Source organism: Apium graveolens, chromosome 3 (genome assembly GCF_009905375.1).
Source record: "Apium graveolens cultivar Ventura chromosome 3, ASM990537v1, whole genome shotgun sequence".
NCBI lineage: Eukaryota > Viridiplantae > Streptophyta > Magnoliopsida > Apiales > Apiaceae > Apium > Apium graveolens.
Window position 1 is genome coordinate 291,459,157 of NC_133649.1, and position 18,425 is coordinate 291,477,581.

General features: G+C 35.6%; 3 protein-coding genes across 8 annotated transcripts; all 3 read right to left on the reverse strand.

The window, feature by feature from the left end:
• Nucleotides 1-1,214: 1,214 nt before the first annotated feature.
• On the reverse strand, nucleotides 1,215-8,563 carry LOC141711124 (uncharacterized). 6 transcript variants are annotated; one of them, XM_074513557.1, is made up of 7 exons: nucleotides 7,335-8,563; nucleotides 6,660-7,200; nucleotides 3,868-6,199; nucleotides 3,627-3,667; nucleotides 2,410-2,515; nucleotides 2,053-2,094; nucleotides 1,215-1,863 (listed from the first exon to the last, which is right to left on the reverse strand). In XM_074513557.1, the coding sequence occupies exons 1-3, from the start codon at nucleotides 8,458-8,460 to the stop codon at nucleotides 5,707-5,709; spliced, it is 2,160 nt and encodes a 719-aa protein (XP_074369658.1). In that variant the 5' UTR covers nucleotides 8,461-8,563; the 3' UTR covers nucleotides 1,215-1,863; nucleotides 2,053-2,094; nucleotides 2,410-2,515; nucleotides 3,627-3,667; nucleotides 3,868-5,706. The 6 variants fall into 6 exon arrangements, with proteins under 6 accessions (XP_074369658.1, XP_074369656.1, XP_074369657.1 ...); XM_074513555.1 differs by having other exon boundaries at nucleotides 1,215-2,094; XM_074513556.1 differs by lacking the exon at nucleotides 3,627-3,667 and having other exon boundaries at nucleotides 1,215-2,094.
• On the reverse strand, nucleotides 1,417-5,581 carry LOC141715157 (uncharacterized). The gene is made up of 3 exons (XM_074518638.1): nucleotides 3,905-5,581; nucleotides 2,357-2,515; nucleotides 1,417-1,863 (listed from the first exon to the last, which is right to left on the reverse strand). Exons 1-3 carry the CDS (start codon nucleotides 5,579-5,581, stop codon nucleotides 1,417-1,419), a joined length of 2,283 nt encoding a protein of 760 aa, XP_074374739.1.
• Nucleotides 8,564-11,188: 2,625 nt separating the features above from the next.
• Nucleotides 11,189-17,675, reverse strand: LOC141711125 (replication protein A 70 kDa DNA-binding subunit B-like). Its single transcript, XM_074513559.1, has 11 exons — nucleotides 17,500-17,675; nucleotides 16,503-16,645; nucleotides 16,157-16,430; nucleotides 14,314-14,401; nucleotides 14,101-14,225; nucleotides 13,758-13,975; nucleotides 13,513-13,670; nucleotides 12,959-13,253; nucleotides 12,068-12,873; nucleotides 11,395-11,492; nucleotides 11,189-11,282 (listed from the first exon to the last, which is right to left on the reverse strand). The coding sequence occupies exons 2-9, from the start codon at nucleotides 16,641-16,643 to the stop codon at nucleotides 12,745-12,747; spliced, it is 1,428 nt and encodes a 475-aa protein (XP_074369660.1). The 5' UTR covers nucleotides 16,644-16,645; nucleotides 17,500-17,675; the 3' UTR covers nucleotides 11,189-11,282; nucleotides 11,395-11,492; nucleotides 12,068-12,744.
• Between the last annotated feature and the right edge of the window lie 750 nt (nucleotides 17,676-18,425).

The window sequence follows — 18,425 nt, forward strand, 5'->3', positions numbered from 1 at the left end:
CCCTTAACATTTCTCTCGGTTTGGTGCGGGATCATTCTACTTTTTTTTTGTCTTCCATATTTTTAGCTTAGCCGAAGATAATGTGTTCAAGTAGAATTTTCACCGAAAGAGCTGACTAACAGCAACTTCAACGTCTTATCTATTGATTCTCTTACAAGATTAATATCATCTTTTGCTTAGGAATACGTACCCATTTCTTATCTTATTCATATTAATAATAAATATCCAATTCCCTCCTTTTTCACATTTCTTTTATCACTTCCTTTTCTTTCTTTCTTTTTTTAAATGTGAATAGGATTTGAATTTAAAATTATAATAATAGCAAGGAATCAAAATAAGGACTGTTGTTGAAATTATTATACCTTGTGATATTTTAAATTATTAGGATCCTAATAATTTATGTTATTTTTAAGAAACTAGGTAAAAATACCGCGCTTCGCGCGGTTCTTAAAATATATTTATAAAAATTTAAAGAGCATATATAAAATAATATGTATTGAGTATGTTTAGAATTCGAAGAAAATTAATATCAATTTACAATATATTTATTTTGTCATGTATCTATTATTTTTATTGGAGTGTAGGATCATTTTCAATAAAATGCAGGATAAATATTTACCTTCTAGTATTTTGAAAATGGAGCAATAAAAGATCTTGTATCTCTTGAGAAGAACTTAAAACTATTTTTTACAATTTTTTTTAAAAATTATTAGCATAGAGCTACATCCTTTAATTTGTGAAACTAAAAATTAATATTAACCCCGATTTAAATTTATTATTATATATTAAGGCTAATTGCAGGTTATATTTCGAGCTTAGTTTATTTACTAATTTATTATGTATACATTTTCACCCCCTTTAAAATCAGAGTGGAACTTTTTTCTGATTCTTTTTCACCCTACAAATTTAAAAAGTCAAGGTGCACAAAAAAAATTCATTTTTAACATGGCATAATCAGTTCAAGTTAGATTATACAATGAATTACAACTTTGGTGGAAAACATAATCTTCCAACACTCACAGTCAAGGAGGGCAACATCTTAATCAAAAAAATAGATACACAAAACTCATGTTTTTGTAGCAATTATTGCTAGCTTGCCAACATCTTAATATCTGTCATACAGAGAACAAAGGAATATGCATAGAGACTACACCACAAAATTAATGATGTCCCAATGCATAAGTTTCATTAGAATTAGAACAAATAAAGAAAGAAAAAGTGAGCATATAACCAAGGTAAAACTGTAAGTGTGGAGGGGATCACAAAATAGATGTGTTTCTCCATAACATAGATAGTTAAGTATAATGTGTCCTAATTGTCGGATCAAATCACAACTGTACATAAACGGAAGGCATATAATAATTCTCTACTACTAAAGAAGTTGACAAATCAAAGAGTTCTGGCATTTCCTCAATATTAACTAAGGGAGACAATATTGCCCAAAAGTGAACGACAAAGACTTCTTCCAACAGAAAGGGCATTGGTTCTTAAGCAGCGCAGCAATGACATATCCACACAAGACTTTGGAGAATATTTGACCAATTCTTGATCTAGAAAAACTCTTTCCAATAAATCAGAAACCATGTTGTCGTGAAACAACAACTTTTCCAAGGAATTAAGAGAGTTGGTAAGAGTAACCATATCTTGGCATGTACTTTCTCCTATAAAACTTATCATTTTTTGTTTTGCCTGTTCCTGGGGACCCCAGATAAGTTCTACCGAAGGCATATGGTCACACTTCACCTTACAGAGGGCATTCAACACTGCCTCAACTTGTGAATTATTCAAATTCGAGACACCTTTAGCATAGGTATCAGTCAGTTGGTTACTATATTCACGACAGACTTGACACTTTTCTTCCAGCTGCATCCCACAATTTCGAACAGTCACATAAGGATTAAAATCTTCATGAATTTATTTTAACAATGCTGCCTAATTTCTTGAAAGGAGACAAGAAAAATAATAAATGAATCTACAAAATTAAGCAATGAACAAACAGATACTTAATCATAGATACATACTAAACAATAATTTTCAGTAAAAGTACTTAACTTATGAAATGAGCTATTTTTGTTCGGAGAAGAAGCACCTGAGCTGCATCCATAGTAAAAGAAGGTTTGTCATGATGGTTTGTGTTAATGTTTCATTCATCACATAATCAAGTCATATAATGTAGGTACAGAAGAGCATTGTACAACAGAAGTACTACTTCCTTTTGAGAATTACGGTATTCGACAATTACATACCAGTGCAAGAGTGTTAGTTTTAGACACACAACTCTGAGACACCAACCATCACTCCACATTTTTTAGTGTGATAACATGAAAAATAAATTTTAAGAATGGTACTTGCATACAGAGAAAGTTACAAAGAAGGCAACAACCAAGCTAGAGTTGAGCGCCACATTACTTAATTCTCCTATTTTCTCTTCTCCAGGAACAGTGGCAGGAAAACATATGTCAAGATCGACTATTGGTGCAGCATGACCACACAACATCGCAATTGGTCTTACGCCCTGACCATTAAAGAAATTCATTAAACAACGCAGCATTTTTATATTACTTTTAACAGACACATCAAACAGTATATTTTTGCTTCATCACAACCCTACGCCGAATCTAAATATGTTCAATACTATAATCCAGTTTTGAAAAGCAAGCTCCTTCAACAATTATTATATCATCAAATTAGGCACGCCACTTCTACAGATTTACACTCCAACTAATTAATCGAACTAAATAAGCTACAGCTCAATTTTGAAACGTAATAACAAAATGTTGAGCTACATAGTAAAAGCACATAACTGAAACACACAGTAAGGAGCCTGAAAATGGAAAAACAAAGAAGCGATATACAACAATGGTGTGAAGACTTTGGAACTACCAAATATAGATAAAAGAAAAGTTCATGGCTTGCAATTGGCATCTTGCAAAAAAAACACAGCAGGATAATTATCAGAAGACAACACAAAAGGTTCAGAACTACAACTACAACAGAGGTTTATGCTAAAAAACTTTAATTATCAGATAAATACATGCACATGTTCCTATTGAGAAATTAGCTAAAATAGTTACTTTGTTGAACGACGCAAATAAATTGAAAAATCATATCAAGTAACCAACCATATATCTTTAAATATAAACATAAAAGCTGAGTCCATAAATAGATCCAAAAGGATGTTAGTTACACAAAGTGTGAAGATGTGGCTTAAAGGATATTGAACATGACAGGACGATCAGAGATTACAATGGACAAATAATAGATACAGATTGTATAACATTCAAAATGATAAGGTTACTACATTAATACGGCAAGGAACAATAGGAAAGAACTTAAGCTTAAAATGATAAACTGTTTGTGTCTGATTGTAGTGAGAAAGTAAATATACATCTGGACTAAAGTTTAATATTGTTTGAGATCGCCCTGGAACCTGGGAATAAGGGTGAGGGTTCATATTAGAGCTGAATGTTCGCAACATGTAAGCCTGTTTTCATCTTGTTATTTTGAATTTAAATACAACCATGATAATTTCCAGAGGGTCGTGCAACATGATGAATGTGGAAGATTTATATCTTAGGAGAGTATAAGAACAGGGTAAGATGATTCAACACTAAATAATCGACTACCTGTTTTGGCAAGGGCTGGCAAGTCCTGAGCAGTAGCCGGTCTGATTATTCAATATTAGAGTTATGAATAATCTGAATGCTATATAGTAGGAAAAAAGGTGCATAACTTAACTACAATTCAAGTAGTAACTAAGGTGACAAACTTATGATATGCAAACATATACATGCATCTGTGCATTTTCGGTGTGGATGTTATATATATTTTGATCTAAAAAAGAAGTAGAAGGGTATGATGTTATACTTTAGTCGCGTGTGGTGGGCTGAACGTTGTTGAAGACCTCCTTGTAAACAATGTTTTTAATAAGAGAATGGTCCTTCACCTCATTGTCAGAATTTACTATAACCAGCCCTTCTATTGCGGTGACTCTTGACAGGGCCACATACACCTGTCCATGGGTGAATACCTGTCCAGGAAGATACAACCCAACGCGTTTTAAAGACTGACCCTGGCTTTTATTGATTGTCATAGCGAAACATGGTGCTACTGGTAGTTGCCGCCTATTAAGTTTGAACGGCCATTTCGACTCTTTTGGTGACATAATGATACGCGGGATAGTAACATTTTGGCCAATTTTTGTCCCAGAAATGATGTCTGCTCGAATAGACCATTTACCCAAACGTGTTACTATTAAGCGCGTGCCATTACAGAGACCCCCAGATTGATTTAAGTTTCTGAGCAGCATGACAGGGGTTCCTTCTTGAAGGCGTATATCATGGTTTGGGACGCCACTGAATCTTAAACTATTCAAAAATTCAGTTGGGTATAACAAATCATCATCAGCCTTAATGCTAGCTTTGCACACACTATCTGAGCTTAAATATGTTCTCCCTTCTCCCGGTATCATGTTCATCAGGAAGTCATTTAGTTCATAAACTGTTTCATTTTTTGGGGTTAATATAGCACGCTCCTTTAGGTATGCAGGATCTTTATAATTCTCCAACAGGGAAGGGTAGACCTCCGCAACAATCGCCTCCATTGAATTTTTGCTTGTTGGCCTGCATAATTCTGGGGGAATTTTTATCATCTCCTGTGCTGGATTGTCGTATAGCGAACCATCTCCTATTTGTAATAGCCATCTATCAAATGATGTTATTTTCTCGGCCTGTATTTCATCAACTCCTACCCTGTGGAGCCTCATATTTTGTTTTAGCTCAAAAATTTTGAAGTGAGGCCAAAGATAAGATGAGTTCAATGAGGCATCAATAATATCTGCACGCTCACCCTGAGGGATAACGGGTAAAATCTGGCGAAAATCGCCTCCACAAACGATTGTAAGGCCTCCAAAGGGCTTGGTCCGACTATCAGCATACCTTGTGCTTAGCAAATCTCTTAGTGTCTTGTCTAGAGCTTCAAAACAATATTTGTGTGTCATTGGTGCCTCATCCCAGATAATCAGAGAAGTTTTTTGGAGAAGTTTGGCCAGTTGTGTACCATGTTTAATCTCACATGTAGATTCAGCTGTTATGTCTAGTGGGATACGAAATCTGGAGTGTGCTGTCCGACCATTGGGCAATAACAATGATGCCAACCCTGAAGTTGCAACAGGAAGGACTATCAACGATTCTGATCTTAGTTTAGAAGCGATTGTATCCCATAAGAATGTTTTCCCAGTTCCACCGTGACCACTGACGAAGAAGAGTTTTCCTTCATCATGCTCAACAGAGTGAAGAATTGCATCATATGCACTCTTTTGGAAATAATTTAAAGCATTGAGTGATTTCTCATGTAAGATCTTCAAAGCAGCTCGATCATAATCCAATTCCTCGTTTAACAATCTATTTGCTAGATCCTGTGTGAGTGATGTATCGGGTTGCGACATCCCATCTATGTCTCGTAGGCTCCTGCCTAATTTCTGCATGAGACTCTCAATTTCAGCTAATGCATAAGACTCAGTTTGTTCTTTTGTTAGGTGCAGGTTAGGGGCATGAAACCTTTTTCGTTGTAAGTGTAGCATGTCTTCTGAGAGTATCTCCGAATGAGTTTTCCAAAGTTCTGGCACGTTAGAAACTTGGCAAAAGACGAGTATGGTGACAAATAGATTGCGCAGCTCATTTCCTGTTGCCCAAACAGCAGCTTCAGTTAAAAATCAATCCATTCTTTGTCATCATCCAATAAGCCTAAAGCATAACATGCAGCCTTAAAAGTGGGGTATGTGACTCCATCTACTGTTCTTATGCACTCAAATGATGTGCTCCCTTTTACAAAATTAAGGAGCATGCGCATATAGAAGCGTTCTCCACTTGCCGGGTGAGCAAAGTAGATTCTACCAACTGCCTTCCCTTTTTTCCGCCTGGTCCACAATTTTCCCTTGGAATTCCAAACCCAGTGCTGGGGAAATTCTGCATAAGTTAGACCACGGGCATCCTCATTCCTCTTGTTTGTTTTTAACCACTCGGTGAATTTTGTTTTCTCTATTCCGGGCATATTCAACACATTCTCAATGCATTTATTTTCGTCAAATATAACAGTATGCTCATCAGGCAGGTGAAAAGGCAGCCTTTCAACTGATGGGTACCTATAGTTGATGTTAAATTGGAAAATTCTCCAGCAAGCCTCACATGCTGATATGTACCTGATAGAGGTAGACAGAAAAGTTATGCAAACATATAAAAATGTCTAATTAATAAAGAAATAATACCGTTGATTTTCTAAAGACCAAATAACTCAAACTTAAATATATCTTTGGTTAGCCAGTAAAATTGTTTTTACTAAAAACCCAACCTGACCAAAAAAACATGAACATTGTACACATTCTAAGTGCAACGCTCTAAATTGCATGCTCTATTAACGTGCAATCTTTTAATAATTAAGTCAACGGAATACATGCTTAGAGCATAAAATGCAAGCCTAAACATGTTTAACAAATATTAGAATAAGAATAAAGATAGGGATGGGGAAGCCTAGACTTTAATATTGAGCCTAGAATAAAATTATTTAAGTTGAAATGGCATCTGGATCATAAAGAACACATATTCTGAGCGCAAATTTTAAAAGGCAATTATGTTCTGTTTTGTATAAAATACAACACTTACCTACAATCAAGGTACGCTTTAATTTCATCCCTTTCGATCGTGGTCTCAACCACTACAGTTGCTCTATCAGGTCCTTTGTTAATATATTTGAATAAATATTTTATTGATCTTACACTGTTGCAGAGCTCGATGTTAATATGAGCATCAAATTTGACCAATAAGTTTCTGTTATAAGGGATAACATAACGATTATCCAGGAGGGTGCCTTTTTTTTCCACAGAAATACCAGTATTCCTGCGCCTATAAATGGGGAAACCATCTTCTCCAATTGCGGTGATGTCATTAAATTTCTTAGGGAAGAATTTGGTGCATCTTCCATGTTGCATACAAGGAGAGGATGCATTGGCCTGACCACACGGCCCGTGTAGCATAGATTTCTTGACCGCGTTATAACCATCATGGTCGATATTGATATCTGGTATCTCTGCACTTATTATGGTGTCAATATATTCTGGTGAAGGATTCTTCATTGATGTGTGCAAGAAAAGCAGAATGTGTGCATGGGGTAGACCCCTTTTTTGGAACTCGATGGTGTATAAACCTGCATAAACATTTTGATACTATAAGAATGTTGGGAGGGTGGGGTAAGTTATTAGAATAAAAAAATAAATCGGATTTGAGACTAAAATACGGTTGTTTTAAAATGGAGGCAATGCATAAATAAAGCATACTCACATGCCATTACTTTTCCAAACGGTTGTTCCTTTTTGATGTAGTGTATGAGTTGTTGTAGTTTTATTTCAAACACCCGGCACACAATATCAACTCTATTACGGTCATCTTTTTGCCCCATCAAGCTTATCATGTCATTTATCTCTGGCCATTTTGGATTACACGTGAATGTAATGAACAAATCTGGATATCCTACCCATCGACAAATTGCCATTGCATCTTGGTAATTCTGAGCCCTGTAGCGCGGACCTCCAGTGTGTGATGACGGCAAGACCACAGATTTTCCTACCGTTGAGCTATCTGAGTCTCCACGATGTACCGCATCCATCAAGCCTGAGTATAATTCTGTCCTGAGTTCGGTTTGATGGGTCCGAATCCACCTAAATCTCTCTTGTTCAACTGCCATGTAAGCGTCGACTATATATTGCTGTAATAACCTCCCTGCCAAAAGTAAGGTATGACCCTCATGGGCTCTTTGCTGGAGCCTGAAACAATAATACTGGCACATTGACAGTGCTTGTCTTTTTGATGCTTGCGAGCTTCGATCTGCTAAGGGTATACCAAGTCTGTAACCATCTTCTCCATAAGGGTGAATTAGGGGATATACCATGGACATATAGCTTGGGTGCAACTCGTCAATGTGGGTAACCCCTTTAGTACGGTGGCGCACAATTACGTCGCGCTTGAATATCTTCTCTGTGAGTTCACCCACTATCAAGCCTCCCACCTCAGATTCTGTTGGGATGTTGTACTGTCTGCCATCCCTGGTACGGGCCTCAGGAAGCCGCAAATGAAAAGTGGTCTCCGGCTGTGCTTCGAACATGTCTCTTGCTTTTCTGTATGATCTCACCAAAGGGTTATGATCGTCTAACATTTGTGTTAATCCTCGGACAACATTCTCGTCAATAGCTGGACCTTTCTCTGGACTTCGCAGTGTGCTAATTCTATTACTTATCTCATGATCAGTGTCATATATGTAGAGTTGGGCAAACAGGGGTTTTTTACCTGTTGGTGGGAGTAATGAACTTGTGTTGTGGTAAATCTGCCCACCAGCACGAAACACATAAGGCCCCCTTGAATTGTTAATTAATTTATCAACCTGGACTCCCATTGATGCGACTGCAAACATGGAATTGTAAGGCCGTATATTCCGTCTGAAATTGCTACCCTGTTGCCCAGAATCGTGGCTAAGCAGATGTTTGAGGAAGGGGGGTGGATCTTTCAAGAGTGGTAGTTTCACTGCGGCCTTCTTCACAACAAAAGGTGAATTGTGGGTTGGAGGTGTGTCTGCTCCTTTTAATCCTCTCTTCATACCATAGAGCAGCACCACAATGTTTGCACTTGTGCTTGGGGGCCCCCAAATATGACGGGAGTGCTCGCTCAACTATAGTCATACAGGAAGTGAACAACATTTTAACAACAAAAAATGAAGCTGATATGCTTGTTGTGCATGGTTGATGCGGAAAGGCTGATGTAACTAAAAAACCTGGTTTAACCAGTACCTGCGGCCCAATTTGTCGGGGTGTTGCTCGGTCCTGCATCAGTGGATGATTGTGGTCCATTTAGGGCACACTTGGCCGAGCATGTGAGCCATGGAATCCTTGGTTGCTTGGCCCTTTGTGCTGGAAGTAAAAATACCAGCAGAATCATTTAAATATAAAATAAATAGCTGGAGCCTTAGGCTTCAAAGCGTGCATTAAAATACCTAATAGAGATTGGGAAGATTCTGGTGTTGGACGTTTGGCCGGTGTGTGATGCATTGGCAGAGAAGGTCCTGCGCTTGAAACAGGTTCACCAATGATTAATATGCATGTTTTATGTAAAAGAAGGCCAAGTTAATTTTACACGTAGTTCATCTAAAGTGGCCCAATTTTCTAATTTTGATTAGTTTTGAATTATGTGTGAAGATATTGTCGCGTATTTCTCTAATGAGCCAGCTGCAAAATTGTGTGAGTAAAAAGTACTGAGTGCCAAGATGCAAATAACTGGATTATAAGTCGTTGATTGTGTTTACACTATACAAAGCTATTTGAGCTATATAAGCCACTAACAACAGCAAAAATGCGTGATATATGCAAGTTAGTTGGATATGCATTTCTAAGAACAGAAGGCCAAGTTACCTTGCAGGCCGGTGATCTCTAGTGGCCCTATGTTTAAACACCTAAAATAGCACGATGCAGAGGATATGATAACATGCACCTCAAATGGGCATCGCAATGACTGGTCTATACCAATAACCAGTCAATGTTACAAGCATGTTGACATTATAATTGTGATGTCAGGAAACAGTCTTCCCAGGGTATAATGAACAGTGAAGTGTGCCCGTTTATGAATATAGCTTAAAGTAAGGACAATACCATTCAATGGTGCTAGGTCAGTACGATGCTGCGAGATCTCTACTTGTGAAAGGAGGTGCGAGCACACTTGCATAATACGTAGTGCTGTTAAGTAATGCAGTCCTTGGCTAGTCTGATGCTTTCTACTCAGGATAACAACCTTTCTTCTTATTCTTGCTTGTTTGGCTATTCTTTTTCTCAGCAAAGTAGTGTGAACGCTCCTATTGTGGGGGTCAGCTAGCATATGTCGTTTATGACGAATTTTCAGAATTCTTTCATGTCGGGCTAGCGAAGATACCCAGCGCTGGAAACATGTATCCTGCACGTACACAGAACCCAAAGGGCCATAATTATTGTTAGTCGGGAAGAAAGGCTCCATCAGGTCCACCTATTGCAATTACCGCCTTAAGATGTAGGATTAAGAACACAAAATATTTTGTCAACAAATGTGTGAGCACTGGAACTTGGAAGAGGAAGAGTCTATCAGCTTACAGTTACTTAAACTATGTAAATGTAATTTTTTGCACTTCATATTTTTAAGTTTAAAATACCATCCCCAACTAATTTAGCATCTTGGTGTAAAACTATATAACCAAATGACCTAGGTGAAGGGCAACAATATTTATTTTTAAAGTAAATTTGTTAGTTAGTTATATTCAAAAATATTATGCTATATATATTTTTAAATTATTTTATATCTATGGAAATAAATTAAAATATTAAATATATACAAGTAAAAATAAAATATTTTTTTAATGGAAAAATATCGAATGTATAATTATATAATTATAATAAGACACTTATATTTTGTTAAAACACATATACTTATATGTATAACAAAATTTTATATTTAAAGTATATTACATTTTATTATATTAGATTAAATTAAATTTCTCAGTATTTATATAAATATGTAATTTTTATTAAAATAATTAATAAAATTGATTAATAAAAAAATCATAGTTGGCACTTAATATTACATAAAGTTAAATTAATAAATATGAAATAAAAAAATTAACACATATATAATATTAAGTATAAATATAATATGAATATATGTCTGTATTTATGGTTGGAGATGCTCTATGACAGAGGGCAACACAGATTTATTATCCACCAATATTTTAAATAATGTGATTCCAATAATGAAGTTTACTAACATCTTAAATAATTTGATTCTAATATATAGGGAGCCTCCATTCAAATATCTTATTTTTTTCAACTTTAAAATTTACATTTTATTGTACATAATCTGAATCTAACAATATGAGCCTTGATTCAAATTTATTTATATTTTAGTTTTTAAAATAGTCTATTGCCAATAACCAATGGTATGTTTTTTTTGGTGCATTATTTGGGGGGTTTTAGTTTGCAGTTGTATTTTTGTACATGCCTATTTTTATCAAAGAAATGCAGCAACTTAGTGTCTTAAGAAGAAATCCATACTTTAATGGTATCCAAGTAAACAGACAAGAAGCATAAAAATGTAACTATATACTGAGAGATATGATATGAGGCTAACAATGAAGCAATTCATTACTGTCATTCTGATTTGTAAAGTCTCCAGGAACAGCAGTTTAGTAATCTCATTCTGATTTGTGCCGCAAACTGAAGGCTGTAAATTGTTTGGAGAGTCAAAATTTGACAATAAAAAACATCTTCAGAAATTGCAGGTTTAGAAAAATAAGAAGGAAGAAATGGTAAATTGTCTAGAAATTCATAAGCACCTTTCACAACACAAAAACTCCTGAAACCACCAAGTCTATATCTATCTAATGAAACTTCCCGAGTGTCCCTGAGCATCTGAGCTACAAGAATGCTGGATCTGTACAAAGGTGTGAAAAATCTCAACCTAATATTATAATTCCACAAACTCAGGTAAGGATAAGAACATTTCCAGCTGAGTGGGAAAACAGGCACAACATTTGCAAAGATATATAACCCTCTAAAAAATAATCACACGGGTTAAAGTTCAAATCATACAAGCCCGTATTCATCCTCCAAAAGCATATTTACTTAACATAAAGGCATCATCATATACTTGTAATGGGAACCTAATATGATACAATTTAGTCCATTTTAAATATAAGAAAAGCTAAACAAATTACGGCCTACTTAAATATGGTAAATAACCAATATCCGTACTCCTTCACCGACCTACTTTTCTTGGGATGACAAATTAAGTTCTAGCTCACTAACTGACATTCATTAATATTATCAGTCGCAGTTTCATACTACAAATCATAATCACAACCAACACAAATCTTCAAGTAATTCAAAGAACCCAAAATGATATTATTTAAATTAAGTTAACTTTATATCTAAGCGAAACATTACAACAAATGCATAGCCTGCACGAATTGTAAAATCAGAGTAACGTACTTAAACACAAGAAATTACCTTTTATTATGGACTTTTATCAAACATATGACTTGAACTTGAGCCCCGCATATATGATAAGAAGATTACTATTTAAGTAGACCATTGAAGTGCAAGTTAATGGTAACCGGACACTTGCAGATGCACCCTAGCACTGCATCGGCGGATAAGAGAGAATAGGAATGTAGAACAATAAAATAGCCAGCTGAAAATAATTATTTTCATTAGCAACCATCTGCTACTGCATTATGCATTAATAAGAAATAGGCACACGGCTAGGCTACCAAGGTGCCCCCAGAATTGATTTGGGCTCGTAGAATTCATTTCACCCTAAGTGATATGAACTTGGTATACACCCTAAATAAAGGATTATGTTCTAAATGCATTTGATTTCTGAAAGCCTAACCTGAATAAATGTTAAGGAAAGTTTATATCCATGTAGGGCTTGTTTCAAATGTGAAAATATTCAAGTAAAAATGGGCCACACAATATTCAGGGAAGTGTCAAGCTTGATTTCAATTCAAATTAAGAAATAATGAGCAAACCAATTGTGTTTTATTGTCTGCGTCTGTGGATTATAAAAAGTTCATACCACTACAAGGCGAAATTTAACATCTGTGAGCAACCATTTATTGGAAAAACTAAAGCAATACTTATTTTAATGTTATGCTGATGCAGCAAGTATACTGGAGCTTGGCCTAAGAGGCACCATTATTGCCTCCGGGTGCAGCTTCAACAGCTTCCGCAACAGGGGATAGCTTCCTCTTCCGGTCATTGCCGCCTCCCAGAACAGATCCAGCTGAAGAGCCCACAACATCAGGTGTAGCCTGCAGCAGAGGACAATAAGAAACACATTGTCTGTATTATATAACAGGGTGGTTTAAGGCAGAATGTAAGCACATGATGGTCTACCTGTGCTTTAGCATTCTTTTCATAAGCAATCTCTAGCTCATCCACTGGGACGAAAATTGTTGATACACCATAGTCCTGCAGCCCTTCAACCAAATTATACTTGTTCAATTTCAACTTGTAGACAAATTCCCTACCCACAAGGGCTTCCAGCTCCGGGGGCACAGAAGTATCTCCTGCAGGCATTTTATTAATCAGTTTGTTGGCTGAGGTGTCAAGCAAACGCTCGGCAGTAGAATTGAGCAGAACAACAGTTGTAGTCCCGGTGCGATCTTCCACTTGTAGATTAACGCAAAACCTGAAAGGAAAAGCAAATTCAATGCTGGCAATTCTTAGCATGTGCATAAAATTATGTACCAAGATAACTATGTGTAACTAACATTTGCTCGCAAATAGAAACGAAAACTCTAACCTAGAAAATCCCTCACAAACCATGGGCCACTGTAAACCATAACACCCACTTTATATGCTCAGCCTATACTTTATATGCGATAACCAAAACAAAACTCTAAAATTTGAATCTAGCCGACTGACTAATAATACACATTTCAACCTACATGGCCAGAGGGAGGGTAACTGGCTTCTTGCAAGAATTGCACACAAAAATCCCTTCCCGAAGAGTGCACCTCTTCACGCACGACTTGCACGATATATAGTACCATCCAAAGCGATTATTTATGGCAGTTATGTTTGCCTTCAAGGTCACAACACCAACCTGCCACATGTTAAGGGCAAAAATGTTTGAGAAGAAATGAAGTAATTTTTAAATTTTGGGGGATCTCACCAGGGGGTTGGAATAAACCTTCAGTTCACCATCACATGTAGCCCTAACCAGGGATTCCACAGTCATCCTATTAACAAACATCGCTTCTTCGGGAGGTAGCTTGGCAGAAGCGGAACCCTCTATAGCCACCACCCTTGGCGGCAAGGCCGAGAACCTCTCCCTTATAGAAGAGACATGTTCCACATCCGGGTTAGCATAAATTTTGCTAGCGCTAGTTGTAGCAAAAGTGAGAGCACCTACATGACATAGTTGGTAATTATAGTTACTGCAGAACTATCTAAAAATGTCATATAAAATATAAAAAGAAATATTGTTTACGGCTTGAAGATGTTTTTGTACTACGAAGGAGCATAACACTAACGTTGAAAGGTCTTCACTGTAACAGATGAGACAACAATAACGTAGGGTGCGCTTTCTCCAATATATAGTGTGGGGTCAAACGTCTCGCCCAGTTTCCCCCACAAAGTGACGGTGCTAGTGACAGAGCTAATGTAATAGTAAGGAGTTAAACATAGCAGCATGAATATATTGTCAAATAACCAAACCAAAATTTCAGTCAGTACTTCCCACTTACTAATCTGTAAAAATTTTAATATCCCTTTTTTTGTAGCCAGCCCCGACAACCTCAACTTCACCATAACCACAGAAGCAGCCAACAATATCTGCAACAACAAAAAGGTTTCAATGCCATTCAAAGTTTGGGTAAAACAAAAAAGGTTTTACAAATGATATCAACCATCAAGTGGTTGAACAATTAGCTATTTTGAAGCTTAAATGACACCAGCACAACCATTTATAAATATTAGAAGGAAAATTAACATATTCGAACTTAGGCTTATAACAGATGAAAAAGTATAATCACCATATAGGGGTAACCCCCAAAAACTAAAAAGCATATGGAAACTATATATGAACAGAAAAACAGAAAAGCATCACAAATTAAACCTATAAGAACACTTGACCAAACACTATAATGAAGAAGCATATATAAACAAATTAACATATACGAACAAAAAAGGAGAATAGGAGTATAAATTAGATCAACAACAATAATTGATAATCAAGAAAGGATGAGATATATATTAAATATACAAAACCTCTGCAATTATTTGTATATCAGGGAATAAGGCTAAAATAAGCAAACAGTGCTTCATCAACTTCAATTTCAGTGTATATATGAAACATAACCAACTTAAATTGAACCACACCAAGCAACATTTATATAAGTGGCCTGTAAGATTGCAGGCCTAAATACCAGGCTAAATAATTTGATCTTATATAGCATGCCTTAAGATCAAGTACCAACAAATCAATATATTAACAATAAGCAAAAGGTTGCAACTTCGCCATAACCACAGAAGCAGCCCACAATATACGAACTTAGGCTTATAACAAATGAAAAAGTATAATCACCATATAGGGGTAACCCCCAAAAACGAAAAAGCATATGTAAACTATATATGAACAGAAAAACAGAAAAGCATCACAAATTAAACCTATAAGAACACTTGACCAAACACTGACCAACTTAAATTGAACCACACCAAGCAATATTTATATAAGCGGCTTGTTATATTGCAAGCCTAAATACCAGGCAAAATAATTTGATCTTATATAGCATGCCTCAAGATTAAGTACCAACAAATCAATATATTAACAATAAGCAAAAGGTTGCAACTTCGTCATAACCATAGAAGCAGCCCACAATATCTGCAATAAGAAAAAGGTTTCAATTCCATTCAAAGTTTGGGTAATTGATGTCTGGGAAAACTAAGAAAAGGCCAGCTAAAAGAAAAAAGGTTTTACAAATGATATCAGCCATCAAGTGGCTAAACAATTAGCTATTTTGAAGCTTAAATGACACCTGTACAACCATTTATAAATATTATAAGGAAAGGTCTATTATACCCCAACATAATCAATAAAGGATGGGATATATATATTAAATATACAAAACCTCTGCAATTATTTGCATATCAGGGAATAAGGCTAAAATAAGCAAACAATGGTTCATCAACTTCAATTTCAGTGTATATATGAAACATAGCCAACTTAAATTGAACCAAACCAAGCCACATTTATATAAGTGGCTTGTAAGATTGCAAGCGTAAATACCAGGCAAAATAATCTGATCTTATATAGCATGCCTTAAGATTAAGTACCAACAAATCACAATAATAACAATAAGCAAAAGGTTTTAATTCCATTACAGTTAAATCGAACCACACCAAGTAATATCTATATAATTTTATATTGTTCTTATACTACTCAGGTATGAGAGGAGTTATTCTGGTATTTATGTCAATAACCACTCTTTTATCTCAAACCATGACAACACCAAACTAATTGATTTTTTAGCAAATTTAACTTCAATCCAGAGCTAAAACAAAAATAGAAGCTTATTCCAAGAGATTTACCCGAGAGAGTGGTCACGTCGTCAGCGCGTTCTTGAAGCTTGGGCAAATCAACAAACTGAAAGCCGAACCTGGGGATGCTGATAACACCCTCGTCTAGCTGGACAATCTCGGTTGTTGGCAGGAAAAGCAGCTTTTGATTGCTAGCCAGGGGCCTATATTGCAAGGCATTCACCGCAATCCTCACATTTCTGAGGCTATAGACCAGGCCCTCGCTCACACGGTGCTTGAACCGAGACACCAAATGCTTACGGATAGCAGCATGCATAAGATTCTCCTATAATCAAAAGGGAAGCTGATGTAACAAATAACAGATCAAAAACATGAGGCTAGTGAAAGAATTTAACACCTTTTCATCGACTAATATCATATCCACGCTAAGCAAACTGTTATCCTTTGTGTTGACAGCATCCCATAGCCTGCAAACGCGAACTCTAATGAACCAGTCCTCCGCATCACCCTCAATGTTGGAAAGGTAAGAAAACTCCATAACTACATTAGTTGAGAGCATAGCTAACGTTACCACAGAGATTATCAATTACAAGGATGAAATGAAATTAATCATTAACCATATAAAATAAAGTATAAAGTAGCCGAGAGCAAAATTAGGCCTATAACAAATGACAAAGTTTAATCACCATACTCCATAACCAAATCAGTTCAGAACATAGCTAATGTCACCACTAAGATTATCAATTACAAGGATGTTAACCATTAACCATTAATCAAACCACATCAGTTCAGAGCATAGCTAATGTCACCACAAAGATTATCAATTACAAGGATGTTAACCATTAACCATACAAAATAAAGTATAAAGTAACCAAGCGCAAAATTAGGCTTGTAACAAATGACAAAATATAATGGTGATTATACAGGGGTAACCCTTAAAAATGAAAAAGCATATGACAACAATTTATGTCAAACTATATATGAACTAAAAAGTAGGAAAGATTAAACCTATACCAACACTTGATCAGGCACTCAAAAATGAAGAAGCATATAAAAAAAATTAACATATACGAACTTAGGCTTATAACAAATGAAAAAGTATAATCACCATATAGGGGTAACCCCCAAAAACGAAAAAGCATATGTAAACTATATATGAACAGAAAAGCAGCACAAATTAAACATATAACAACACTTGACCAAACACTCTAAAATGAAGAAGCATATATAAACAAATTAACATATACTAATAAAAAAAAGGAGAACAGGAGTATAAATTAGACCAACAACATCAATTAACTGATAAATGAACAACATCATAAATTAGATTAGATTCACAAATAAATAAACAACAATAAGAATAAAAACACATGAAGTAATAATCAGAACATTACCTCCGTGATAAGCCTGTCCCGTGAAATAACCCGGTGAAGACCAAACACTGGCATGGCGGCACCATTTATATACCGACCTGCGGGCAAATGCGGGTAAATGAAGAGTTGTAACCGGCGTTACCTTTTAATTCCGGGAGGCAGGAAGGTGTATGTATTATTAATCATCAATTAATGGATTAATGGATCAATTAATTAATCATGATTATGATTAATTTGATTCATGATAATGATGATGATAGAAAAAAGTAGGAGATGGGAGATAGCACAATATGAAAATAGGAGTTTTTAGAAGTGACACGTCAGACACCTGTGACCCTCCTTTATATAGATATATAGATTAGTCGATGTCCCGTTTGGATACATGGATTTCATTCCAAATCCTAAATTTGATCAAATTTGCTGTTCGCCAAATACCAAAAATTTGGAAATGGATTTTGTTCAAATACAACCCAATTACACAATAAGTTTAAAATTTTGAATTTGAAATACTTACAAAATTCATGTCATTTCTGATGAAATTTTTTTACTGAAATTTCTTTTAATATTTTTTTTTGCAGAAAACTTTTCTCTGAGAAACTTTTCTCCGAAAATTATTTCTCGAGAATCTTTTTATAAACTTTTATCCAGGAATTTTTTTCCGAGAATTTTTTTCCGATAACTTTTTCTCGGGAATTTTTTTCCCGAGAATTTTTTCTCGGAAATTTTTTCCCGAAAAATTTTTCTCGGCAATTTTTTCCCGAGAAAATTCACGGGAGTTTTTTCCGAAGAACATTTTTTCGGGAATATTTTTCCCGGATTTTTTTTTTCGAGAAACTTTTCTCAAAAAATATTCCCGACAATTTTTTCTCGAGAAGTTTTTCCGGAGAACATTTTATCGGGAATCTTTCTCCCGGGAATTCTTTTCGAGATATTTTTCTCGGAAAATT